The sequence below is a fragment of the Fringilla coelebs genome (assembly GCF_963513975.1).
Source record: "Fringilla coelebs genome assembly, chromosome: 12".
NCBI classification, from domain to species: domain Eukaryota; kingdom Metazoa; phylum Chordata; class Aves; order Passeriformes; family Fringillidae; genus Fringilla; species Fringilla coelebs.
The window spans coordinates 5413693-5441221 of NC_140038.1; the positions used below are offsets into that span (position 1 = coordinate 5413693).

Below are 27529 nucleotides of genomic sequence, written 5' to 3' on the forward strand. Positions count from 1 at the left end.
GACCCCAGCCCAGCAATCTCTGAGGATGGTAGCTGTGGAGACTGCCAGCACAGAGGGCAGAGAGGGCACTTGCTCCACTCTGGGTGGGAAGGGAAGTTGCTGATGTGATGGAGAAAGGCTTTTTCCCTCTGCCAAGCTGCCTCCCACGTCTCTCCCTGCCTGCATAGCACTGCCCAAGGCAGTGTCCTCGGCATGACTCCAGCTGCGTGCCAGCTCTGTCTCTTCACTTGCTCCTCTGGGATTTCAGTACTTCTGCACTTAGTTTGGTGTGTCCCCTTGGCTTTTCCCATGCTTATTTGTTACTTATTTGCCTAGCTACTGTTACCATATTCAGGAGTGTTCTTCAGGTCCCCTTCTTCCTCCTGTCCCTTGGTGTTCCTCCATGCGAAAGGAGCGATTTCCAGGCTTTTTACCAAGTTTACACTGTTTAATCCTATTGAGCCCCTCCCAGCCCCAGGTCCTTTCCTAGTGCCCATGCAGCTTTTCTCAGGCTCTCATCCGTGCAGCCATCAGCTTCCTTTTCTGAGACACTGCCCTTCAAACACCAGTGTTTGGTTTTAAGTCTCCATGGCCAAGAAGCATCTCTGGGATCTGCTGTATCAGCTGTGCCCCTCTCCTTTACCAGCAGCCTCTTGAAGGGCCTTGGGAAGCTCTTTGGTTGTCCCCACATGAGCTATGTGATGTTTAGGGGATATTGCCATGGTCTCTGCTGAGAGAAGACCTGGCTGGTGTTTAGACAGGCACCAGTCACCTGCTTTGGCTTGGTTAAAGCCAGCATCAGGTCAGATGTTGGCAGAGATCCCAAATGATGGTAAGGACGAGCAAGGAGGACTTTTGCTGCCAACACCACTCTGAGCACAGGGGTTGCACAAGTATCCATCCATCCATCCATCCATCCATCCATCCATCCATCCATCCATCCATCCATCCATCCATCATCTTGCCTTCATACACACTTTCCTGCCTACTCACGGGTTTTGTAGATCTGCACAATGCCCTGATTTTCCCTTGCCAGTGCTTGCTTTCCTAGCCCAACCTGCAGACCAGCAGCTCATTACCGTGTCCTGGTCATCCCAGAGCTGCTGATTGGCACGGTGGGAACCTTCTCCCTCTGTCCAAACAACATCTTGTGTGATTATTATCAATAAAAAGTTGTTGTTCCTTTTCTTCAGGAATGAGCGGGAGTGGAGGATGTGTGTGGACATGTTGCCTGTGTGTTTTCGGGAGAGATGGTGTGATTAAAGGTCATATGGGTTTATTACAGACAGAAATGCATTTTGGCTGCTTCAGGCTGGAGTAGAGGTATCAAAAGTTGTTGGACAAACATTGCAGGGGTTCAGGAACTGCCAGAGTAGGCTCTGGGAGACTGACCCATTGGTAATGAGGAATGTCTGTTACAGGGTTCTATTAGATCATGTCACTGAGCAAGTGCCATTCCTGGAGGGGACTCTGGTATCCTGCTTCTCCTGCTTACCTTGACTTTGTACTTTCGTTGTTCTTTTTTTTTGTTTTAACTCTCCAAGATCCTGGACTATAAAAAAGAGTTCTATCACTAATTAAGAATTAAATGCCAAGAAACACTGTGGGACTGCCTTCCCAAAGAGCCTAGAAATGTGGAGCTGTGGGGTGGTGGCTTTTCCTGTGCTAAGGATGTCCTTTTTATGGATGTGACCCCAAACCCCCAGCATTTCTTGGTCAAAATGACTCTTTTATCATCCCTCAAAGCCAACTACTGGGCATGGAGAGCCCTGGAGAGGAGATGTGGAGCTCCCTGATCACTTCCCACCTCTCTCCAAGGCAGGAGGGGAGGTGGAGGAGATGGAAACATGAAGCCACCAGGTTGTTGAGCCCAATGCTGGCTCCATGTTGACTTTTCTTGCCTTGGAAGAGCTCTCTGCAGCTAGGACCCTTTGCATGCAGGCCAGGGGGTGCTTAATGACCACTGTGGGCTAATCCATTGCTGAGCTCATGGCTGCTTTCTCAGGCCAGCTGGGATGCCTGGGGGTGCAGCATTGGCTCCCCATTCCTGCCCTCTATTTATGCCCCCCTTGCTGGGTATAAAAACCTTCCAGGCTCTGATTTATGACTCTGTTGTGTCTTTCCAAACAGGACTTGTGTTATCCTCCATGGGCTGCCTGTTTGAGCTGGGAGCAGCGTGGTCCCTCTGGCCCCCAGGGGAATGGTTGAATTTTAATGATGCGTGGCCAGGTTCAGGTCTGCAGTGGCCAGCAAACCCCAATACTCAAGCTTGGGGCTAAAGCTTCCTTATTTATTATTATTCCACTCTTCCTCATGCCATTAGGATTTCTCTGCTATAGTTGGCTGGTAATTTGAAGAATCAAAGAAATTTTGGCAGGGCAAGAAATGAAATTTATGGAGATATGGGCTTGCTTATGATGGGTCTAACTCCAGCAGTATCTTTGCCTTATTTTAGGGATGCCAGCTAAAATTCTAGTGTTGATTGAATATAAACTGGGTCCTGCTACTCCCTGATGTGTGTGCCCACCAGCCCCTGGCATCTCATTTTTTTTTACATGTCTGTGTGCTGTCTGAGGTGCTGCTGGGTGGAAGGAAGCATAGTGACTGCTGGCATTGGATGGTGTTTTTTTCGGTGATTACTATTTTCTCTCTCATTTTGCTTTGTTTTGTGGCAAAGGGGAACAATTTCTCATTAGCTGGAATTTGGTGACCCGTGGGTGTCCCAGCATATAGCCTGAGAAATGTGAGGTTAGAGGCTAAAAACCTTCCTGGAGCTTAATTGGACTAGCAGAAAGCTTCAGCCGTGGGTGGTGTCAGCATCCATCCCTGTTTGGTAGAGGCTGATTTGGATTTCAATGCAAGCTCTTCCCCTTGGTATGGTCCAGAGGAGCTGATGAAGCAGCTACTTGAAGCTATTTTTCTATTTTTATGTGGAGTACTCTCAAGGAGGAGCATGGCTGTGAGCGGCACAGTCCTGTGATGCAAATCACGAAGCTCCCTCTGCTCCCTGAGATGTGCTGAAAGCCCCACTGTGGCTCCACTGCTCCCTGGCTGTAGGTGGCCTGCAGGTGATGAGTTACACTCTGGCTTGGCTCTGGCTCAGCTCCTCTTCTCCCTGGCTGCTCAGCTTCCCTGCAGGGAGCGATCGATCCTCCCCAGCCTTGCTGCTCGACCGCTGGCGGCTGCTGGTCGTCAGCACAAAACCTGCCAGGTGAGACCTTCAGGCATCACAGCCCAGCTGTGTGCAGCAGCCAGGCATTGGCTCCCACAGGAGCACAGGCTCTGCCTCCTCCTGGCAAATGTTCCTGCCCGCAGTGGGGGGCTTCGATCTAGATGAGCTTTAAGATTGCTTCTAACACAAACCAGTCTGTGATTCTGTGATCAGAGCAGAGGCACCAAGAGGCATTTGAGCCAAAGACAGGAAAACTGCTTTTCATCCTCGAGGCTGGAATTAAAGTCTGGAGTGAGGGTAGGTGATGGGAGCCTGTGGATTCACATGGAAAGCTCATTCCTGCTCCTCTTGCAGCTCATCTAGAGATTTCGCGGCAATATGAGCACATGTTGTGCTGCTTTGGGGTCGGTGCCTGGGCACTGTTCTGCGCAGGGATGGTGAGGCAGCATCTTGATTTCAGTAATTAATAAAACCTTGGGTATTGGCTTTAAAAATTTCCTGTGGAATTTGCTGTGTCCTGCAGGCACTGATTCCTGCATGTTCCTGATGGACATGGGTGCAAACTGTTGCTTGAAGGGATGGGGTGAGCATTTATTGGCCAGAATAGGAATATTGACTTGTGCTGTTTTAAAACCAGCATGATTGAAAGAATTTGCTGAAAACCTGGGATTTGGGGAGTGGGGGTGATGCAGTCATGGGACACAGCACATTTGTCATTCCTGTGTTAGCATGAGGTTTCCGTCTTGTGTGCTGGGAGACAGAGGCACATTCCAGACACCAGTCCCCTCTCTGTGGCCACTGGTATGAGACACATGTGGTGACACCATCTTCCTCACCCACATTCTTGTGTATCTTGTGATTAGGCTCATTTCTTGCTCTTTCTTCTCTTGTAACCTCCCCATCAGGCCATGGAACAGAGCTGGCTTTGTGTCTGGAAAGCACCAGGATCTCTCCTGGCAACTGGAGCAAAACCTACAAAGAAGAGGAGATGAGAGCCAAGTGGGCGGCTTCCTAAACGTGCAGCCTGCAGGGGCTGGGACGTGCACATCATACCAAAGCAGGTTTTTAATATTAAATAGATGGAAGGAAGATGTCTCCTTTTGCCTGAGGGATAAATAGATCTGAAACTCATCCTAGACTTTGCTGCTTGTTGCATCTGAAATATGTGTGTCTCACCCTGGAATAGAGCCTCTCCAGGAGCTGCCAATACCTGGCTACAACCCATGTGTAAAAATGCTCTGGTGTATGTGGGATGTGATGGAAAGTCTCTGGGAGAAGCATCCAGTGAATGGATTTGCCTCTTTTTCCTCCAATCCATAGCTATGTGCACCCCATGGTCTGGACATGGCGCTTCTCATGGTGCCACCAAAGCAAGTGTCACAGCTGTGGTACTCTGATGCCCTCCCAGTGCTAAACCTCCTCCAGGAGCTGTGTGGGTGCCTCAGGAGGTGCACCCTGCTTTGCAGGGACTGAGCATTGTTACCTTCCCTAAACAAATTTTACAGGTGTGAGCCCTGAGCACCTGGCTTGGCTTCTCGTCCGTGATCCACAGCACCTTCAGGACCAAATGTTGTTTGTAGCTGTGGACAGACAGCTTCTTGTGCAGGAGAACTGCTTAGAAAACTTTCCATCTTGCCACTGCCATTTGTTGGGAGATGGATGGGATAAGAGAAGGATTTTTTTTCTTATCTGCTTGGCCATGAACCTCCTGGTCCAGCCATGGAGGTGGACCATAGAGCTAAAGCTGCTCTCCTCTTCTGTCAGAGATGCTTGTTATCATGGTCGCAGTGTGGAAGAACATCAAGAAAAGATAACTCTGCCAAAATTTAAGTAAAACCCTGTCAAAACCTGGCAAATGTAATCTGAACTTGGGAAGTTCCAAAGCTGCTGTATGTTGGCTCTCTAAAATGAGAAGGGCTGCTGCTGTGTCTTGGGAAGACCTTGAATGTGACTTGTTGGGGATTCAGAGCCTGGCACGGGGTGGATCTGGGGTGTCAGCAGCATTTAGGAGGTGCTGTGGAGAGGTGATGTATGTTGTATGATATTAATGGAGGGTTGTAGGAAAGAAAGAAGGAGCAGAGCAATGGAAGGATGAAGGATTTTCTCACTTGGAAAATACTGGTATACTTAGGAACAATTTCCCTGCCAGAAAGCTGTGGCCAATGTCTGTCTTAAACGTTCCTCTCATTGATTCATCCCATTTCCTCCTTGCTCCTCTGCATCATCCTCTGCGTAATTCCTCTCTCTCCTTTGATGTTTTCATCCCCCATGTATTTGTAGATTATGGCTGTGTCCCCACATAGCTGTCACTGAACCAAGCTATCCATATTTAGCTCTTCTAATCTCTTCTTCCAAACCAATCCTATCAGCCTGTTATTTTTGTGCCTCTTCTTTGAACTTCCTTCAGTTTGTCTCTTGTGTCCTTTTCTGTCATGAATGGACTAGGGAAAGGTGTCCCTGCCCGTTGCAGGGGGATGGAATGAGATAAGTTTTAAGGTCCCTTCCAAGCCAAACCACTCTAGGATATTAAGATGGCATCTTGGAGATGATCCCCTCTAGGTCACTGAAAGGATCACCTTGGGGTGGTGCTTGACTGTTTTGTGTATGTCTGTAACTCCATATTCCCCCAGTTTTCTTGCACAGGGACTCTGAATGTGAGTGGGACTTGCTTTTGGCCCTCTTTGAGGCCTTGGAGGCACAACCCAATGCCACAGCTTTAGCTGCTGTGGAAGGTCCAGCTGTCCCCACACCACATTCACAGCCCATCTTTTACCCCACACTCCATCTCTTCTTTCTCAGCTCTGCTCTGAAAACACCAGGATCTTTTACTACATCATCTCTTGTGCTTTATAAGTATAAAAGTTGGTTTCTTAGTGGTGTAATAAAACCACATCCCTGCACGTGGTTGCATTGTCTACCATGGGTCCACAGTGACAGAGTGGTTGTGGTGGCTTTGTCCATTCTCACCTGGAAGTGGGCACTGGCTGTTGGGATGGATGTGGACAAAGCTGGTCCCTGGACTGTGCACCAAGCAGAGAAACCCATCCTAGATGAGATAGTCTGAGCCCAGCTCATTTTTACTTCAAGGCTTGGATCCATCTTCTCCCTTCTATATTTACAACAATCCAATTTTGTACTGAAATGATTTGTAAATCCCAAGCTGTCTTTCCTCTGACTGATTCCTATATACTGCAGCTTTTCAAAGGTAAGGACTCTGTGCCTGGATAAGCATTAATTAAGAGTGATTGAATTATTAATGCTCTGAGTTTGCATGTAGGGTTGTGGGTGTGTGTGCACATGTGGCTGTGCCCTGACATGAATTGCTGGAGGCCTAGCAGTCACATTGTCCATGTTTTAGGGGTTTAGATTGGTGAGACTGAGGTAGAGGAAAAAATGGGTGAAAAAGCTGAAGGAAAAGTTGAGGCAGGCAGGTGGAGCCGTGTTATTCCCTAACAGAGAGATGAGCTGCTGTGCCAGCTTCTTGTGCTCAGCCCTGCCCTACCAAGTGTCAGCTTTGGCTTGCGGTCCTTGGTTGGTGATCCTCGCCAAGGTTTGTTGGTAACTTTTGTGTTCTTCCTGTCTCCAGGAGCCTGCTTTTTCAGCCTCTTTCAGACTCATCTCTTGATCTGGTGGAATGGAGATTCCAAGCTCTGCAATATGGTTTTCATCCCTAGGGTGGTGGAGCCTGTGCTTGATGCTCAGGATGCTGGCCAGTGTGCTACAAGGCAAACCCTGTAAGCAAGTTAAAGCCACTTGCCACGAAAATCCCGCTTTTTCATCTGATTTCTCATGCCTGCCTTGCAGATTAAGGTTTTAGGGATGTCTGTAGTTTGTCTGCTTTAGCCTCTGTGTCATTTGGCCAGGTTTGTGGAGCTGGTGGTTATCAGATGGCTCTTAACAGTGGCTGGAGCTGCCAGTGGTTTGTGAAAGGTCTCATAGATTTGTAGCCTCCTTCCAGGAGATTGATGCACTGAGGCACTGTGAAACCTTTTATGTTCTCCTTTGCCTGCTTAAATGTGCTGGTCAGCAAGTGCTGTTAATGGCAGCTATTGAGCACTGCTCGGATCCTCGGGTGCAGCTGCCTGGGTATTTTGGTGGAAAGAAAATAAGCAAAAGCAAGACTTTCCCTCACAGTGGTTCTTCCACATAGAAACCTAACTTGCAGCAGACATGGCTGGTGTCAGCAGCGCAGGGGATGCTGGAGGATGGAGATGTAGGAAGCAGCAATATGAGAAGCCATCCACGCATCTGTGATGGTTGGCTGTGTTGACAGAAGGGTGGGTGCAGGTTGTGGGAGGTAATGGGAGACCTGGGTGCTAGTGGGAAATCACTTGCTGTCATCAGGGCTTTCCTGCTCAGGCAGCACTGCCAGAGGTGAGGATGGCTGGTGACTGTGGCAGCAGCAGTGCTGAGGAAGGAGCTGGAGGCTGGGTTGGTCTTTGTGAAGGATGCTTGTAGCCATCCGTGGTCAGGCTCTATGTTTCTAATAGTCTCTGCTCTCCCATGACCCCGATGCATCTCCACTGCTTTTCCACATGGGATCTTTCCCTTTTTCCCCACAAACTGAGCTGCTTCACATTTTAATTCAATGAATGAGGAGACCTGTGGCCCATCTGTGGGATATCAGTGCTTGATGATAGCTGAATGGAGACCCAATGACGTGGTGGGACTGATGCACAGAGGCCCCAGCTTGGATTTCTTTCCCATGTCTCTCACTTATGTCACCTGTCCCCTTTCATCACTGCTCTTCACTACCTCTCTCCTGCTGGAGACACCTTTTTTTCCCTTCCAGGAGCAGATCTGATAGTCTTGTAAGTGGTTGGAGCAGGTGACTTGGTGCCAGCACGTCTGCCTTGGATACTATTCCTGGCTTTATTGAAGGCACGGTAATATGCAAGACTGTGCCTCTGCGGTGTCTGCCTCCTCTTGATCTCAAAACGCTGCAAGCACTCAGATAAGACAGGCTGTGTTCAAGCAGCGATTTTATTCCCCTCTCCTCTGCAGAGAGAAAGCAGCTCCTCGTAAGTCATGCTGGGTTGTATTTGCATTTCTCCAGCAGTGTGGCTGAGGTTGATAGCATCCAGCTGTCTGCATCAACTGGGTACTTGGATCAGCCCCCCATCACTGGCATGGTGGGAGGTTGTACCTCCAGCATCCTTGGGTGGGATGTCTCACCCTGATATTCCCATTAACTGTGACCAGGTCTGGTTTTGGTGGTGCTGGGGCTGTGAGCTTTATGCAAATAATCCTTTTCCTGGTTTTGGTTCCTGTGGCCCACTCACCTGTGGCCAGAACAGACTTAATCAGCCACGTCCGCCCCAAAGTGCCCAGATCAAAATGAGTCTGAGTTGGGAATGTGCTGCCAACCCCAGCCTTGTGCTGCATTGTGCCATCCTTTTGGCCACCATCTGCTCTGGCCATTCTGCAGGGACTTGCTGACCAGGGAAGGTGTTTGCATGCAGGGAGGCAAACCCCCTCCTGGGTCTCAGAGCTGGAGCACAGATGCTTGGCATGGCCAGGAAAGGACACAGAGGCACCTTTTGTAGGTAGAGCATTCCCATTACACCTTGGCATCAACAGCCCCACAGCTGGGAGATGCCATGAATCCCAGGTCTGATGGGTAGAAGCAGATGGTGATGAGCACTGGGAACAAGTTGTGAAGGAGAGTGGTGGGGAATTGGCCTCTCTTGGCATGTTTTTAGGGGGATGCTGAGAGCCCTCGGGCTGGGAAATTGGGACCTCTGCTCCTTAAAACTCCTTACTTCCCATCTGAATTGCCTGGCTCTTTGTTGGTGGTGCTGGCCAGGAGGTCCCATGCTCACTTGTCTTCTCTGGGGAGCGAACTCATGGAGTGCGATGCTGAGCCCACTCCATTCTGCACAGATGGAAGCACATGGAAGCATTAATCCTTCCTTGTGTCATTTACTGCTTCTTGGTGGGGGAGGGCTGTTGCAAATGTCAATCCCTTTTTCTTGGATCAACTGCCCTGTTGCCCTGTGGGCTCAGATTTGCCAGCTAAGGAACCCAGTCTATTCCCCAAGTGTTCCTGTGGCCTGTAGAAATAACTGGCTTTGTTTATTTGAGCTTGTGTTTATCCAGGAAAGGGAGACTTTTGTCTAGAACAGAATCCTTTTTTCACATCTTGATGTCAGCAACCTCAACTTCATGCTATAGCAAGAAGGGAGAGCAATGGGCAACAGCATTGGGATCAGTGCCCCAGACCATGCTCCTGGCTCCCCCCTTGGACCTGACGCTTGTGCCACCATTATTTCCCTGCATGTGGGTGTTTGTTGGAAGCTCTTGTTGGCTGTTTTCTTGCTAGAGAAATCCAGCCAGCAAACAGTCAGTTAAGTGGCACCTGCACTGTTTGGGGAGGGGATCTTCTGGAGCTTGTTGCATGTGGCCTGGGGTTAAGTACCTCCAGTGTGTTGGGATGATGTTGCTGGGGGCTATGACTAGGAGCTCTGTTTGCAGGTGGATTTAAGATGGAATCACAGACATGGTGGGCACCAGAGCTGACAAAGGGATTTTGTTTTCAGGCTCTGCATACCCAGCTTTGGGGGTCAGGTTGGAGAAGACTCTTCTAAATTCCTTCCAAGGTCAGTGGAGGGGAAGAGGCACTGTGGTGCTGTGGTTTTGGGGTCTAGAGTTGCCCACTGAAGAGGCTCGTCACCTGAGTGGATCTGCTCCCTGGGGGTCTCTCACCAAGGAGCTGGAAGCTAATGTTCCCAGTTCCTACTCTGAAAAGGCAAAGCTGTGGGGCATGTAGTGACAGACCAGAACAGGAGCGAGAGCATCAAAGCACCCAAAGGTTGAGCTGAGCTTATCAGTGACATGAGACGTGTTGAGAGCAGTGCTCCTGTGATGGAGCACCTTTGGTCCATGTTCTGTCTCCTGATACACACAGTCATGAGTTTGTGACGAGTAACAAGGCTCCCTCTTGGCTTTTCTTGTCTCTGTGTCTGCAGGAGTGAAAGGACCTTGTAGGTGAGAGAAATGATACATGTGCTGCATAGGTGGGGGGGATACTGGAGCCTAGGACCATCTCAGATGCTTTGGTGATCTCACTCTGAGTTCTGGCTGACAGATGGGGTGCAGATCTGGGGGTGCCCTACACCTTCACACCCTCTCTGCCCTTGGAAATACACCACAGATATTTCTGCTAGTTGCTCTTCTTGGGGGTTTTTGCTTTTGGCTTTTATCACTCCAAAATGCATTTTTCTTGCCTGACTTCTATTACTGGGGACAAACCAAAATTCTCATAAATATGAATGGGTGGTCTAGATGGTCCAGGGAGTGACATTAAAACCAGTGGGGTGTTTTTATTTCTGGTTTGCCCTCTTCACTCTCTTGTTAATAATTGCTGCTTTGATGTCCCCTTGAGGGCAGCCGATGCTAAGGAACCAGTGGTGCTAAGATGGCAGGCACTGCTCTGTGTGCATCTCTCCATGCCAGCACCCACTGTGGCGCTTCCCTTCATGTGGGACCCCATTCCACCTTCCTGGGGGGCCTGTAACGAGGGGTAGGTTTTAATTATCCCCCAGAGCCTGGCATCCCATGGCGCCCTTGGCATCACTCGGGACTCTCGGTGGATTTGCTTTTCCCCCAGCGAGCAGAGGCTGTGCTGGCCGCTGCCGCCCAGGCTTGGCTCCGTTCCACTTCTGTCCTCGGCGGTGGTGAAAGCACGTTCCTCGTGATGGGAAAGCCTCCGCCAGAAACACAAAGGGCTTTCATTAGGGGAGGCAGCGGCGGGCGGACACGGATGGCCAGCGCTGGCACACAGGAGCTTCACCCCATCTAACTCCCACAGGGGTGCCTGCAGACGCACCAGGTTCCTCCAGCAGTCAGAGTGCAGCCAGCATTTAATCTTAGAGCTTGCCCAGCGTGGGAAGAGAAATAAATTTTATTTCTGCAAAGGGTATTTAGGGCCCAAAACTGGTATGGGGGGGTGGTCAGAAGGTACAAGGCTCATTTTTGGAGCTGGGAATCTCAGCTAGCACAGCCCTGGAGGTGATGTGAAACGCACTGCTGGGGGTGTGAGTGCTGCCCACCACCCCCAGGCCAGCATTGCCCCAGGCTCCCTCTCTCCCTCCAAGGAAAAGAGCAGCCAAAGGAGCTACCCCATGATATGTAGGGCTCTCCCAGCCATCCTGCATCTCCTGACCTTGCTCAGTAAGCAGGAGGGTGAAAAGATCATGGCAACAAGAGATAAGGCACACATAGAGGGGGGAGGTGAATTTCAGGAATTGATCCATATGTCTTTTCCTCCAGCACAGCTTTCAGCTTTTTTTGGTTGTGTCCCAGTGGAGAGCCTCTGCTCCTGCCCTCACCCTTGAAGAACCATCCTGAACCTTTTTATTTTGCTCTGGAGCTTCAGGCAAGGGAGCAGGAGAGCCGCCTTGTCTCCCCACGGCTGCTGAAAGAGGCTGTTTATTACAGAGCAGGGTGAGATATGAAATCCCATCAAGCCGCCTTGCTTATTAGAGATCTCAGTGAGCTGCTTATTATGCACCATGGCATAATGCAGATTACGAATGTGACCGGGCGATAATTAGCAGAGCTGGAACTGTAATTAAACGCTCCTGAGCTGCGCTGTGGTTTCTCTTGCAGAGTGGAAGGAAGCTGAACGGTCTCAGCAGGTCTCCAAAGCGCACACGCAGCCTCCACTCCCCAGGCAATGGGGCCCAGTGGTCCCTGCCACTCCCTGGGCTCTTCCTGCTGCCCACCCAAGCCAGGCAGCCCTGCCTGGTTCTTCCCTGGCTCTTCCTTTGCTGGAGACTGCCTTGTGGTTTGCAGAATGTGGTGTTGGGGAACCCCTTCAAAGGAGCCTCACACTTCCTTGGAGCATCCTCTGATCCAGATTGCTGTGTTTTGGGGGGTGATTTTCCTGCAGGAGTCTTCTGGAAGCTCCTCTGGCAGCCTTCTGGGGTGGTTTTATGCCAAAACCACCCTTCTTGAATCCCATGGGGTGCAGTTGGGCCACTGGCCCAATGGCAGCCTTGGAGGTGGATGGTCTGGAGATGGGCTCCTGGGGGAGAGCTGGTTCTGTTGCTGGGAGATTGGAGGTTGTTGTGGATGACAAGCTGTGCTGCTGGGGAGGGGACTGTGGGGTCCAACCAGTATTGTTCCAGACCTCCAGGCCATCTTTAGTGCCAAGTGGGCTGCCTGTTGCTCTGATGAGCTGTCGAGAGAGAGGATGGATGCAGGACAAGGAGAGGGCTGCAGACAGAAAGTGCTCTGTGTTCTGCTGGAAAAGCAAATCCACTTGCCCTATCAGAGCCAGGATGTGATATCCTCATCTCTGCTCCTCTGTCTAGAGATTTGTGTCACCAGGGATGTGGAGAGAATCTGTGGGTCAGGAATTGGTGGGGAGGTGGGAAGCTCCAGGCACTTGCTGTGGTTGTGGGCATCCTGTTGGGTGGGGCAGGCTAGGTTGGACATGCAAGGTTCTGCTGGAGTTGTTTCCCTTGCTTGAAGGATGGAGACATGTGAGCAAGAGAGGGAGCAGGCAAATTTGGCAGCTGGCCAGGACCAGGATGGGAGTCAGCAGAAGGCTGGAAGGGATCATGGGATGGTGCCTGTGCCACTTGGTAACCACAAACTTGGGCTCTCCAGGTCTATTGTTTTCCCTCCACAGAGTTTTAGAGGCTCTGGGTGCTCTTGAGGAGTCTTTGCCTGCTTGAAACTGTAACCCAGGTCAGCGCTTGCTGCGGATGTGATCAGTTTCCTCATTCTACTTCTCTTCTGAAGTAGCCCAGTGTCTAAAATCACAAATGGTGAAGAGAGGAAGTCTAAGCTGAAGAGGAGCCCCTTGCTGCACGTCCTCTCAAGCCAAGGCGTGGGGGTGGCTGGCCGTGGCTGGCTTGGCTGATGAACCCCAGAAGAGGAGAAGGTCTCCACCTTGCCTTGCCAGCCACAGAATCAGCCCATCAGCCATCCTCCTCCTGACACTGTTGTAATCTGCTTGCGTGGCAGAGCGGCCAAGGACCTTGGCTTCTCAGCAGCAGGGTTGCTTGGCTGGGCTTCCACTTGGCATGTTGGCTTGTTGGCTTTCCAAGCCCAGCTCTGGCTGTGGGATCTGGTTTCTATGTGCAAAGAGACCACAATTGCTGGATCAGGCTCTGAAGCAGATACTTGTGTAGGGGAGGGGGATATGATCCAAGTGCCTGTGTCTGCAGGTTGTCACAGGGTAGTTCTGGAAGGAGAAGGATGTTGGTTTTCATGGGTGCCGGAGGGAGTCTGCTACTCGTTTGTCCTGTCCTGCTGGTTGAGCAGAAGCTCTTCTAGTGATCCATGGGGTCCAAAGTCATTGACTGCATTAACATCTGAGCCATAGCCAAGAGGCATCCTCACCGGGCATGATTACAGAAGCCGTCGGGGAAGGAACTTGCCACGAGTTCTTTCAAGCAGGAGCACAGATATCTCCTGCACAAGGACTTTTGGGTGTGATCTCTGTGACTACAGAGCTCCCCAGGGTTACATGGGTATGGGCACGCCAGGGCAGCAGAGCCCTGCGAGATCCTTGTCCTCTGATGGGATGTGGGATGTGAACTGAAGGTGGCAGTCCTGAGCTTGAGGTTCTCCAGGAGTGTAAATGTCTGTTGATACTTGCTCTCCCTTCTGTGTTGCCAGCAGTATTCCTGACGGTGACCACATTTCTCTTTTTCCCCACAGATGGAATCTCCAGTCTCTACGCCCGCAGTGTTGCCCTTGCATCTTCTTGTCCCTGTCGTCAACAACGACATCTCGTCGCCGTGTGAGCAGATCATGGTACGCACCCGCTCGGTGGGGGTCAACACCTGCGACGTGGCCCTGGCCACCGAGCCCGAGTGCCTGGGCCCCTGCGAGCCCGGCACCAGCGTCAACCTGGAGGGCATCGTCTGGCAGGAGACGGAGGACGGTGAGTGTCACAGGGGACTTGTGGCAGTCCCTTCCTTCCCGTGTCCCCGCTGTGTTGTTCTTTGGCATGTCCTGGGCTTTCCTGCCACCAGTTGGGTGGTCAGGACAGAGGAGCCGAGTGAGAGCAGTCCATAATTCATCCAGTAAAGGGAGTAATGGGCCAATACTTGCATCAGCCCCATGTGTTGCGTTATCCCTTTGCCCAGACAGCAGGCGAAAATCTAAGCTGCCATTTCTCTGCCCTTCAACAAGAGCTGACTTGTTTTGGAGGTGCCAGGGGAAAGGCCGTGCCAGCCGGCACAGGAATTCGACAGAGTTGACTTCATTTTTGCTTGGCAACCTGCAGGTCTGTCACAAAAACACTCAAACCCTGGGAGGTGGCAGAAATCTCCTGCTGGATTAAAAAACCCCAATGGAGCTCTCAAAATCGACTCTGTGGGAGATCAGCCTCTCGGCTCTCTTGCCAAGCCAATCCAATCCAATCTTTTTTTTCCACTGGAGCTCATCCCATCCGTGCGCAGCTTGGTTTGCTTTCCCAGGTCCTTTGATGGGTTTTCGTTGCTCTTGGGGCTCTGCCAAGGAATGCAGGGATGAATAGGTGGCTCAGTGGCCCATGGCAAGCGCTGGAACTTGGCCTTCCCTCTAGCCTGAGTGGGATGCTGGAGGTTTCTGCCTTGGGAGGCACAGGTCCTTGTGTTTGTGTCTGGAAGCAGAAACAGCCTAGAAGCACAAAGGTGAGAGAGGGCAGTGGTGGTGGTGGAGGCTGGTTGGTGGGTCATCTTAGCCAGGCATCCATGTGCTCCTCTTGGACATCTGCTCCCACTCTTCCATTGCTGTTCTGTGCAGAGAATGAAGCTGTTGGCCTTTATCCCAGCCACCCCTCACTGAGACTATTAGTGGGGATGGAAGCGGAGCTGAAATCTCTATTCCCATTATTTGCTTCCAGTGAGGTTCTCTTTTTGTCCCATGCTTTGGAAAGGTGGGGGTGGGCCCAGTTTGCTTTTTCTCTCTTCCTACTGGCAAACTGGTTTTGAAACCGTGGTTGCCACAGGATCAAGTGCTGCAGTGGCTGCTGATGTGAGCACCAAAGTTGTTCCCCTTGGAAAAATTATTGAGAAATAGCACCTGAGCTGTTTGGGAAGAGAGCAGTGGATAGACCATGCCAGGGAAGACTGGGATGTCTGGTTGGGGTGGGCACCTCCACACTCTTCTCCTTTGCCATCCATTCCATATGGAAAAAAAAATCACCCTGGCTAAGGCAGCTGGGGGCTGTAAGTGTGTTTTTTTTGCTGCTCCAAAGCAGAAGGATGTCACATGTGAAACCTGTGAGAAGAAACACAAAACAAAAGAGTTCAGGAGTCCTGCTCCCACCATGGAGCTCCATGCCTGTCTGCCTGTCTGTCTGCATTACCCCTCGCTTCCACAGCCACGATTTCTGAACATGCCTTGGAGGTGTCCTGTGATTTCCCACAGCCCAGATATTTTTAGTCTGTGGTAATTCAGTGAACTCACACAGAGATGCTTCTTTGCCAGCTGCTGATGGTTGCCACTGTTGGGAGCAAGGATTTCACATCCACTCCTGCACAAAAAGCTCTGATACTGCCTTTGTGTCCACAAAATCATGGAGAAAAGCTTCTAAAGCCAAAGCCAAAGCCTGGCAATGCTTGGAAGAATAAGTTGGACAAGAAGGACAAGTCCATCTGAGATGGGAGCATGAAGCTCCAGTGGACCTGATGATGTTCTTCCTTCCCTGAACCAACTTTGTCCTCATCTCCCACTAGAAAATATGCCATGAATCCATGAGCCCTGCTAAAGGCATCCCAGAGGGCTCCCAACCATCTGGCTCCAGGCTTTTGGTCCACTTTCTCCTCCACCAGTCCAGGTTGGTATTGGCCCAAGGTCTGGTCTAGCTGGTAGTGAACACTTATTCCTGCTCTCCTGCAGCCATGCTGGTGACACTGGTGACACTGTCCCTTTGCTGAGCCTGGCTTGCACAGGGATGTGTTTTATCAGGACACTTTCAGTGGGGAGCAGCTATCTTAGGGGCTCCCCTGGTGCTGTTACATGTAATTCTGATCCTCAGGAACTGAGGAACAGATTAACTGATCTGATCATATCAGGAAGCATTGCACTCTTGGCTGCCTCAGGAGCTGCCAGCTCTCCTCCATCCCCCTTGGTGAAGCTGGTGTCACCTGGCTTGGATCATGTCCCCTTGTCACCTCCCCATGGTGCCACACAGTGCTGATTCCAGCAAAACAAACACAAACCCTCAGAGCTATGAGGATCATGGTGTGGCAGCACCTGGAAAACATCAGCACACTGTACATCCCTTCCTCCAGCTCCTTGCTGGGATGTTAGTGGCAGGTTACCCATGGCTCAGATTTCTGTACTCTGGACATTTGGATTGTCCTTTTGCAAACTTCTCGTGAGGGTATGATGGAACACAAGCTTGCCCAGGGTTGGCACATGCCAGTGGATGTGACCTTGCTTGGTGCAGGCAGGAAATGCAATAGATAGGGATAGAATGGAGAAGATGGGAGGGTGAGAGCAAAGACTTCTCAAATACAAAGGAGAGTGGCTTAGACGCTTCCTCTGCCAGCTCCCATGGGAACATTGGGTCTCGTCAGGTCTCATGGACTTACACACCTTGAACTTCTCTTACAGGTGGTTCTTCCTTCTCCTGGTCCCTGTCTTTTCCTCCTCCATCTCAGGTGGTGTGGCTGGAGCAGGTGAAGATTAGAGCAAACAAGTCATTGACCCCCTTAGCTGAGGGTTACCCAACTGCAGGCTTCCTTTGTGTGTTTGAGTTTCTCCAAGAGTTCCTTGTTAATCCATCAGGCCTCCTGGCATTTCCACCTGATTTCTCTTTGTTGGGATGCTTTGCTCCTGAATTAAGGGATGAGTCTTGGACATCACCCAGCTTCCTTGGGTCCCACGTCCCTCCAGTGCTCTGTCCCATGGCATTCTGTCAAATGGGTCTCTGAAGAGGCCATAGTCTTCTCTCCTGGAGTCCAAGGCAGTGACCTTTCTGTGTGCTGCAGTCCCTGGAAAGCAGCTGGATGGCCAGGGACAGTCATGCACCATCTGAGCATCCATCCCTGCATGGTATGATGGGATGATGCTGTCTCCCTCTGGCTCTGCCAGGGAAACCATGTTCATGTTGCCTGTCGAGGTTTGATAGAGAAGACACCAGAAACTTCCCCCATGTTGGACAAGGTCAGCTAAGTCTGAGCCTATTGGCAATGAGGGCAGCACCTCTAGGATAATGTATTTAGGAAGGGGAGAAAAAGCAGCCCCCATCCCCCTCCCCCTGTGCTGTTTGGGGGCAGAAATGTAGAAATCAGAAGTAAAGTTGAGCCTGGAAAGAAGCCAGGAGAAAGTATTTTAAGGTTTGGCTTTATTTCTCATTACCCTACTCTGACTTGATCTGTAATAAATTAAATTGGTTTCCCCAGGGTGAGTCTCTTTTGCACTTTATGGTAATTGGTGAGTGATCTCTCCTCACTGGGTGAGGTGACAGTTATTGCTGGACAGACCCATGGTGTCCCCTGTCTCCTGGCAGGAGCATGGTGGCCATGAGCAGCTTTGTGTTGTGTCCCAAAGCCTGGGCACTGCAGGTCAGGCGGGATCTCTGCACATGGGCTGGGCTTATGGAAAAGCTGGAGCATCCTGAAAGTAATGCAGCTGGAGGGGAAATGACAAAGATCATTTTAAAGATGATGCAGCTGGGGAAGAAATTAATGGAAGGGGCATCCCAAAGCCAGGGCATCCTGGAAGTGATACAGGTAGAGGAGGAATTAATGGAGATGTTCTTGGTTGGGCTTGGGGGATTCGCCTTTGAAAAGGGGGAGAATGTGCCCCAATAGAATGGCTCCTGGTGCCCACAGCACCTTGTACTCCATCCCACATAATCCCAGGATTTTCTCATACACTGCCTTCCTGAATGGCAACTTTGCACCATTACCAACCCTTAATTTTTCCACCCAGGATACAGCTCTGATGTGAGCACTTGGTGAGCAGGATGCTGAGTGGTTTGCACCCAGATTTGGATGATATTGATTCCTTAAGAGCTTCAGAGATGTCACCTTCCCATGAAACCACGTGGGGTGGGAGTTACCCAAGTGGGATTCCTTCTGTTCAAGAGCATCAGCGTTCTTAGAGATGCAAAAACGTTGCTTCCTCACTGCTGCCCTTGTCATGCCTGCTCATCATCCTGCCGTGGGAGGGGGACACAGTGGGTGAAAAAAGCTGCTTAGGATCTATCCTGGGGTTTAAATTGTCCTGGGTTATTGTTGGAGGATTAGGAGGGGATTTGGTATGATTGGTTGCAGTGGGTTAAATATAGGCTGGTGTGTATTGGAGGTCTGGTGTTCCAACAGGGAAGGAGACACAGTGCCAGCTCATTTTGCCCCTTCCTCTTTCATCTCTCTCTTGTGACTGTGGTGGTTGGGATGAAAAATGCCTGCACTTCTTTCTAATATCACACACTGACCCCGGGATGCACAAGAGACTCCAGTGGTTTGCCATGCAATTAACTTCCAGTGGCTCACGTGGTCTTCTCTGCCTTCAGAGGGATTTAACTGGCAGGGGAGCAGAGGGACTGGGAAAAATGGGGCCTGGGTTAGTGCTGCATGTTCCTCAGTGGCTCTCAGGTCCTTAGACAGCTCCTGGGAGAATCTCACAGCAGCTCCCCAGAGGTGTCCTGGGAATGGTGGGGCTGGGTTGGGGCGCAGGAGGCAGCCAGGAGCTTCTTTGGATTTTAAGGAAAGGGAGGCAAGCTCCTGCCTGCCAAAAACTGCTGTATTAGGAAGAATGGAAGGCCACATTCCATGTGTCCTCTTTGGGATGCCTGGAACCAGCATCCCACTGTTCCCACTGATCTTCCCATGCATGGGGCTGTGGGTTCCCAGCAGTTGGTTTCTCCCTCAGGATGTCTCTATCCTCACAGCCTGGCTGTGTCTTTGTTAAGGCAGGTCCCTAGCACCTTCCTCTGAAGGAGTCTTGCTCACTGGGATGAGCCAGTTGTGGCTCTTGGCCATGTGCTGGCACCATTTCTTCCCATAATCTGCTCGCAACATTTTCCAGGAGGAAAAGGAGAAAGAGAAGGTCTGCATTTCATTTCTCTTTCTGAAGGAGCCCCACGTGTCGGGCCTTGGCTCCATGTATTATCCATGCCGAAGCCTGCAGCTGGCTGCTGGCATAGCACAACGGGGGATGTGGGCTGAGATTTATAAACATGCTTCAGGCACAGCTGCTCCGGGCTCCCTCGGCTCCATCCATCTCCCAGGGCCGTATATCTTGCTGCACTCATCAACCCTTGCAAACATGTTCCCGAGTTTTACCTTGCTTGGATAAATGTGCCTGGCACAACACACTCTGCTCCAGTGATCCGTGGCAAGGAGGAGGCACCACGATGCTGAGGGGTGCTGTGGAAGACCCCTCTGCCTCCCAGAAGAGGTGCTGAGGGTCCTCGGTGTCAGCGAGGGTGTGAGCCAGGCAGTTCCTCTTCTGAATTAATGTGGAAAAGCTGAAACTCCAAGGTTTTCTGAATGCCCAGTGACTTTGCTCCATGATGGGAGGCTGTGGTTCCCTGGATGGTTCTCCAGGTGGAAATACAGGGCAGAGGGATTCCCATGGAGCTGAAGCAAAGTGGCCCAGGGCAGCAGAAGGTTATTCTGCCAGGATTGGGTTTTCCTGCCAGGGACAGTTGCCTGAGCAGGAATGCTGGGCTCAGCTTGCCATCTAGCGGCAGTAGCAGCTTTTTCCAGAGAGTCATGAGGTTCATGGCCGTGCTGGTTCATAGCCCTGCTGGGGGGTCTGCAGCTCCACTTTGGAGTCCACAGCCTTGCTAGGAGCTTTCTGCATTTTCCCCAGGGTCTTCCCAGCTCTTTCTCCCTGGAGATCACATTCCCTACCCTGCCTGAGCACACATGGAGCCAGTGTGGATCTTCAGGTCCCCCCTGAAGGGCTGAAGTACCACAGCCCTTTGGGGATCATTGGGTTTTAACATCCCATGAAAGCAGGGAACGGGAAGAGAGGTTAGGTGAGACGTGCCAGGGGAAGGGATGAGCTGGGACTCTCCAATTCCCATCTTGGTGCTCCTCCAGCCCTGAGCCCAGTGTTTAACTTCTTCTGAGAGCCCATGACAACTTGTCCACCCTCCTTCAACTCTAGAGCTAATCTCTTCCTCCTGCCTGTCTTGAGGGGCAGGTTCCTGGCGCCGTGGGATCACATCTGGCCCTGTCTGACCCTTTCCCCTTGCCTTGCAGGGATGCTGGTGGTCAATGTCACCTGGAGGAACAAGACGTACGTGGGGACACTGCTGGACTGCACGCAGCATGACTGGGCACCTCCCCGGTAAGTGGGTGGGGGGCTCTGGTGGGCTCCTAGTGCTGAGGGCAGGTCTGGCCCTGTATGGCCCCCATGGCACCTGGGACACTCTGCCCTGTGCCCATGGGGCTGCCACGGGGGTTGGCATCTCCGCCTTGCCCAACCCAGCTGCTGTCATGACTCTTTGCCCCTGCAGTCACACGTCCCTTGTCCTGGGGACCGGAGACGTTGTGGCACATCCCAGGGGACCTCTCTGGTTCCTCTTTATCGGTCAGTGGGGGGAGAAGTCTATGGGATTGGTAGTGAGGGGAGTAAGGGGGTCCCCACTGTGCCTTGGGGACAGCACAGGCCAGCACAGCCATCTCTCTGTTAAAACCTCTCTATCCTCCTCCCTGTAGGTTCTGTGACTCTCCCACCAGTGACCTGGAGATGCGCAACGGCCGGGGCAGGGGCAAGCGGATGCGCCCCAACAGCAACACGCCGGTCAACGAGACGGCCGCTGCCTCGGACAGCAAGGGGACCAGCAACAGCAGCAAGACCCGGGCGGGAGCCAACAGCAAGGGGCGCCGGGGCAGCCAGAACTCCTCGGACCACCGCACCCCGCCCGGTGGCACCGCCGAGGACGTGAAGGCCAGTCCCTCCTCCGTCACCAAGCGGAAGAGCAAACCCCTCTCCGACATGGATCTGAACTCCAGCTCGGAGGACTCCAAGGGCAGCAAGCGCATCCGCACAAACTCAATGGGCTCGGCCACGGTGCCGCCTGCCACGGTCAAGGTGGAGCCAGCTGTCCTGGAGCGCAGCTGCCCTTCTCCCATCCTCATCGACTGTCCCCACCCCAACTGTAACAAGAAGTACAAGCATATCAATGGGCTGAAGTACCACCAGGCCCACGCACACACGGATGACGACAGCAAGCTAGAGGCGGATGTGGACAGCGAGTATGGTGAGGAGCCCTCCCTGCATGCCGACATCGGGAGCTGCAATGGTGCTGCCGGGACGCAGAAGGGCTCCCTGTCGCCCGCTCGCTCGGCCACCCCCAAGGTGCGTTTGATGGAGCCGCACAGCCCCTCCCCATCCAGCAAGTTCAGCGCCAAGGTCCCCTGCAAGAAGAAAGTTGGTGGGGAAGGGGACACAGACCTGGGTGCTCTGTCCAATGATGGCTCTGAGGATGGTCCCTCAGTGGCTGATGAGACGAGTAATGATGACTTTGACTCTCTGGAGAAGCGATGCATTGATAAGGACAAGTCAAAGAAGGCCTCTGGTGCTAAACAGGAGAAGATTCCTTCCAAAAGCTTGAAGTCCGCCAGACCCATTGCACCAGCCATCCCCCCGCAGCCGATTTACACCTTCCAGACTGCCACGCTGACCACAGCCAGCCCCGGCTCCTCCGCTGGCCTCGCCACAACTGTGGTCCAGACCATGCCCAACAGCCCCCAGCTCAAACCCATCCAGCCCAAGCCAACAGTGATGGGAGAGCCCTTCGCTGTCAACCCTGCCCTCACTCCTTCCAAGGAAAAGAAGAAGAAAGACAAGAAGAAGAAAGAGCCCAAAGAGGTGGAAAACCCTTTGACTCCTGGCAAAGCCTGCAGAGCGGAGGAAGGTAAGAGCCCTTTCCGGGGGGAATCCGGTGAGCTGGGGATGAAAGGCGAGGGGCTGCTGAACGGTTCATCTGACCCCCACCAGAGCCGGCTTGCCAGCATCAAGGCCGAGGCAGATAAAATCTACAGCTTCACTGACAACGCACCCAGTCCCTCCATCGGCGGGGCCAGCAGGCTGGAGAATACCAACCCAGCCCAGCCCCTGACCCCACTGCACGTTGTTACCCAGAATGGGGCAGAGGCCAGCTCGGTGAAGACCAACAGCCCGGCCTACTCGGACATCTCTGATGCTGGGGAAGATGGAGAGGGCAAGCTGGAGAGCGTGAAGGCAAAGGATCCAGAGCAGCTGGTCAAGGAAGGCGCCAAAAAAGCTCTTTTCCCACCACAACCGCAGAGCAAAGAGTCTCCCTTCTACCAAGGCTTTGAAACCTACTATTCCCCTGGCTACCCCCAGGCTAGCCCAGGACCCCTGAACCCTAGCGGGCAGTCTGCGGCCGAGACACAGACCTTGAAGCTGAAGAAGGACGAGGAGCAGGAGAACCCAGAGGTGAAGGTGAAGAGTGAAGGCTGTGAAGAGAAGAAGGCAGAGCTCAGCAGTGGCTCCAGCCAGCAGCCCTCGGTCATCCAGCAGCGCCCCAACATGTACATGCAGTCCCTCTACTACAACCAGTACGCCTACGTGCCACCCTACGGCTACAGCGAGCAGGGCTACCATGCCCACCTGCTGAGCACCAACCCTGCCTACCGCCAGCAGTACGAGGAACAGCAGAAGCAGAGGCAGAGCCTGGAGCAGCAGCAGCAGCAGCGAGGGCTGGAGAAGAAGGCGGAGCTGGGCTTGAAAGAGAGGGAGGCAGCACTCAAAGAAGAATGGAAGCAGAAGCCACCCATGCCCCCAACCCTGACCAAAGCCCCAAGCCTCACGGACCTCGTCAAGTCAGGGCTGAGCAAGCCCAAGGAGCAGGGAGGTCCTGATATGGCCAAATCTGTCATCATCCCCAAGCTGGAGGACTCGTCCAAGCTGTCCAGCAGCCAGGTCGCTGAGGGGCTCAAGGTGAAGCTGAGTGAGGCTGGTCACCTAGGGAAGGAGACGGCTGAGACGAAGGCCGGCTCCGAGTGTGGCCGGCAAGCGGAGGTGGACCCTGTTCTCTGGTACAGACAGGTAATGCCCTACCCTGTCTGCCAGCCCAGCCTTCCTTGGGTTTGCTCCTGGAGGAAGCTGCTCACCGGGCTTTGCTGGGGCCATCACCTCAGAGAGCACCTGTTGTCCTCTGCTTGTGGTGGGACTCCATGAGAGAAAAGGGTGGGGCTGTGAGGCCAAAGATGAGCTAGGGAGAGCCCAGGGAAGGGGAGTGGGGTTTGCTGATCTCCTCCAAACCTAGCCTGGATTTGGGACAGGTGGGGCTCTGGGGAGGCAGCTGCTCTGGTGGCTGGCTGTTCTTGCGGGAAGCGGAGGCCACGGGTGGGCCAAGGAGAGCCCAGGGAAGGGGAATGGGGCTTGCCAGCCTCCTGCAAACGCAGGCTGGTTTTGGGTCAGGCAGGGGGAGGCAGCTGTTCTGATGGCTGGCTGTTCTTGCAGGAAGCTGAGCCCCGGATGTGGACCTACGTCTACCCAGCAAAGTACTCAGACATCAAGACAGAGGACGAGCGGTGGAAAGAGGAGAGGGACCGAAAGTTGAAGGAAGAAAGAAATCGAAGCAAAGAAGCCTCATCCAAGGAGGACGGGAAGGAGAGCACCAGCTCCGAGTGCAAGCTGACCCCCACCGAGGAGGCTCGCATGGTGGGGAAGGACCCCAGGCCCAGTGTCCACGTCCCCGTGTCCTCACCCCTCACGCAGCATCAGTCCTACATCCCGTACATGCACGGCTACTCCTACAGCCAGTCGTATGACCCCAACCACCCCAGCTACCGTGCCATGCCCACCGTCATGATGCAGAATTACCCAGGTAGGGAGCTGGGGGCTTCAAAGGTGTCCATTCCCAGCTGTCCCTGCTCTCAGGGTGGGGGGTGGCTGTGGGACATCCTCTCACACGCATACAGAGCCACATGCTCTCACTGTGCTGCCTGAATTCTCTGGGTGCCCTGACTGCTCTTCTTCCCCCAGGATCATACCTACCCTCCAGCTATTCCTTCTCTCCATATGGGAGCAAGGCATCCGGCAGTGATGACAGTGACAAGTCCCGAGCCAGCCCCAGCGTGAGCTGTAAATCCAGCTCGGAGTCCAAGGCCCTGGACATCCTGCAGCAGCATGCCAGCCACTACAAGAGCAAATCACCCACGGTGAGCATCAGCAGGGCACTGGGTTCGCCCAGTTCTGTGGGATAGTCCCTAGATCCTATAATGAGGTGGGAGCAGCTCCATTCGTTGTGTGGTTTTGCTGTTTCTGCTGCTGTGGGGAACCTGCAGCCATGGATTCCAACATTACAAATCCTGTGGGATGGACTAGCCAAACCTGTGCCCCAATGCTGGGGCATCTCCAGGCCCTGCAGCAACCAGGTGACACTTGTCCTCAGCCCTGGAGCTGGCAAGTGGGATATGGGGACTGTCTCCATCCCGTGGCTCCTCCTGGGCTGAGCTGGGAGACAGAGCTTGGACACAGTGAGGAAAGAGTGGTCCTCAGACAGGCCCTGTGTCCTCCACATGGCTTTTGGCCATCTCGCCCCATGGGAACCTTTTGGGCAAAGGCAGAGGGAACATCCCTACGTGCCCCAGGGTCGCTGGTCGTGTCCCTCAGCACGTGTCTGCTTTCTCCTCTCCAGATAAGCGAGAAGACGTCTCAGGAGCGGGACCGCGCTGGCTGTGGGGTGGTGGGGGGCAGCGGGAGCTGCAGCAGTGTTGGAGGAGCGGGTGCGGGGGAGAGGAGCGGCGACCGGCCCCGCACGTCGCCCTCGCAGCGCCTGCTCTCGACACACCACCACCACCACCACCTCGGGTACTCGCTGCTGCCAGCGCAGTACAACCTGCCCTATGCAACAGGTGAGAATGGGGCTGGGCTGGGGGGCAGCTGCACCTGCCCTTGGGCCATGAGACCCTCACAGTGTCGCCGCGGGCCCTGCCTACCAGCTGCTGACACCTCTTCTCCCCGGCAGGTCTCTCCTCCACAGCCATCGTTGCCAGCCAGCAAGGCTCCGCTCCCTCCCTATACCCGCCTCCCCGGAGGTGAGAACGGTAAGGCTCCGCTCCTGCCGCACCTCCCCGTGCGCGGCCGGGCTGGGCCCGAGGTGGCCGGGATGGGCACTCACGGGATGCCCTCGAGGGTTTAGGGTTTGCCCGTGGCTGTTGGGGCTCTCGGGAGCTGACTTGCCCTTGGGTCGTGGCAGGATGTGACACACCGGGATGCCTGGGCTGTACAAGACGTGTGACTGGCTCACATGGAGAAGCGCTGGAGACTCCTTTAGACATCAGTTGAATGGTGTTAATTGTACTGCTTGATGTTCCTGCCGTGATCTGAGGCAGACTCTGTCTTCTCCCCTCGTCGGACACACACTGACTCCCCACCCCACCCCTCTTTGGGGAGTGGGTGAGCTGGTACCTGCGGATATATTTATTCTACTGAGCACCAGCACTTGGGGTGAAGGCGACTCACCTGCCTGGTGCATATGAAGAGGAAACAGAAGCACTGAGGTTTCTTGATGAATTTGGGACCCTGCCGTGTCTCTGTGAGCTGCTGCTTCACGATAGGACTGGGGGCAGGCGGGGACTTGGAACATGGGGCCGAGCCTGCCGTATGGCCACAGTCTCAGGAAAGGAAGGAAGGACTGGCTCACAGAGCCTTGGCAGGTGTCAGGGGGCTGGTGTGAGCCTGGTGGGTGGGTGGCAGCCTGGCTGGAGGCAGCTGTGGGGCTCTCCCAGTCCCTCATCTGATCCTGCACCCCACAGCACCCACAACTCTGTGCCTGTGGCAGGAGCTGCCAGCCAATGGCCGATGTGAGGCTGGGGAAGCTGTTGGCCCCAGCAAAGCAGCCTCTGCTCTTGGGGGCTGGGGCTCCCTGGGGCTGTGGGCAGCAGGGGACAGAGCTGGGGGCTGCATCTGTCACCCCACAGGCTGCCAGGGCCCCCCAGGCTGTGCACGGTCCAGACCTGCCTGAAGCTCCTGCCTGTGGCTTTTGCTTTGGTTTCGGAGCTGCAACTCTGCAAACCCCAGCCTTTTCTCTGCCCCACTATCACGGCAAGTGCCCCCCAAACCCTGGGGCAGCACATCCTGCTGTGGGGGGCCTGTGTCTCCCCTTTTCATCCACCATTTGCTTTTAGGGCAGCTTCCCCAGGCCGCAGGCAGGGCGCAGCAAGAAACAAGCACACTTAGGTTCTGCCAGAGGCATGTGGGGCCATGCCGGTCCCTGCTCCAGCCTCGTGCCAGGGCTGGGGGCGCCAGGTCCTGGAGGAAGATGGTCTCCACTCCTGGCTGCTCCCAGCTCTGAGGACAGGGGCTTTCTGGTCCTCTGCCCCCAGCCCCAGAGCGGCTCACCCCAGGCCGACACTCTACCTCGGCCCCGCAGCGGCCGGGCCGCCCCGCTCTGCCCCGCCTCTCCCACTGCCCGGCCGGGGGACAGGGGCGCCATCGGTCTCAGCTGTGTGTGTCCGTGTTGCACCCGGCCCCGAGGGCCGCTGTACGGGGATGCTCTGCCTGCTGGGCTCTGTACATACTGTAAAAAGCAATTGTTTGAAATCTGTTGTTTTGGGTTTTGTTTTCTTTCCCCGTTTCTTCCCCATCCCACTGTACCCAGTTGGAAAGGAGGCGCTGGCTGCTCTCGGCCCGGTTCAGGTGCCGGCGGCGCAGTGGCCCCAGCCTGCTCTTGTTGTCTGACTCATTTTTCTTCCACTCTTTGTTGTGTTTGGAAGGAGACGGGGCCGCGTGGCCCGGCACGCTCCGCAGGGACACGGTGGGTTGATGGACCCACCCCGCACCCGTCACAGAGCCACATGCAGCCACGGGACCGGGGACTGGCGGGGTTGGGGTGCTTTGGAGAGCCCCACATCCCACCCGTGGAGGAGTGTCCCGCTGGCTGCTCCTACCTCCAGCCTCGGCCGGCCCGGCACAGCCGGGCTCCCAGCACGGCCGGGGCCCACAGCGGCTCCAGCGGCGCAGAGGAAGTGCCTGGGGGTGTTGGGGGTGCCACAGGCTTTGCTGGCAGGCGGAGGGGCTCGGGGGGCTGCTCCCCACCTTCCCAGTTGGGTCCCAGTTGAGTCTCCCTTTAGGTGTTAAATGAAACAACAGTTTATGCAGAATAGGTTTGAGGTTTGACATTTTCCGGGTTCTCTGGGCCAGCTGCTGCCCACGGGGCCACCCCCAGCCCCGGTGTCAGACCGTTGGTGTTTATAGCTCGTTTCCATTGGCGTTGCTGTGTTGGGTTTCATTTCAGTCTTCCTGACTCTGCCCTTCTGTAAAGTGTACATTATTACCAAGTTCCTTGTTTTTTTATATATATATATATATAAATATATATATATACAAACTGTACTCTTCTTGCCTTTGTACATTTAGGCAAGGAGGGAGAATAAATCTTTTTAAGAGACAATCACAAACCTGTGAGGGTGGCTTTTTCTTGCTGTTCCC

The 27529-nt window shown here is 53.6% G+C and overlaps 1 protein-coding gene across 2 annotated transcripts in view; it reads left to right on the top strand.

The window, feature by feature from the left end:
• ZNF609 (zinc finger protein 609) overlaps nt 1-27438 on the top strand; it is a 60652-nt gene extending 33214 nt beyond the window's left edge. Inside the window, exons 3-10 of one of the 2 annotated variants that reach the window (XM_084214105.1) lie at nt 13826-14051; nt 20320-20407; nt 20779-23137; nt 23555-23921; nt 24080-24255; nt 24735-24951; nt 25065-25143; nt 25296-27438. In XM_084214105.1, the coding sequence (XP_084070231.1) occupies nt 13826-14051; nt 20320-20407; nt 20779-23137; nt 23555-23921; nt 24080-24255; nt 24735-24951; nt 25065-25138 (3507 nt within the window). In that variant the 3' untranslated portion in view covers nt 25139-25143; nt 25296-27438. The remainder of the gene's footprint in view (nt 1-13825; nt 14052-20319; nt 20408-20778; nt 23138-23554; nt 23922-24079; nt 24256-24734; nt 24952-25064; nt 25144-25295) is intronic. The other variant, XM_084214104.1, reaches the window with a different exon arrangement.
• The last annotated feature ends 91 nt before the right edge of the window (nt 27439-27529 follow it).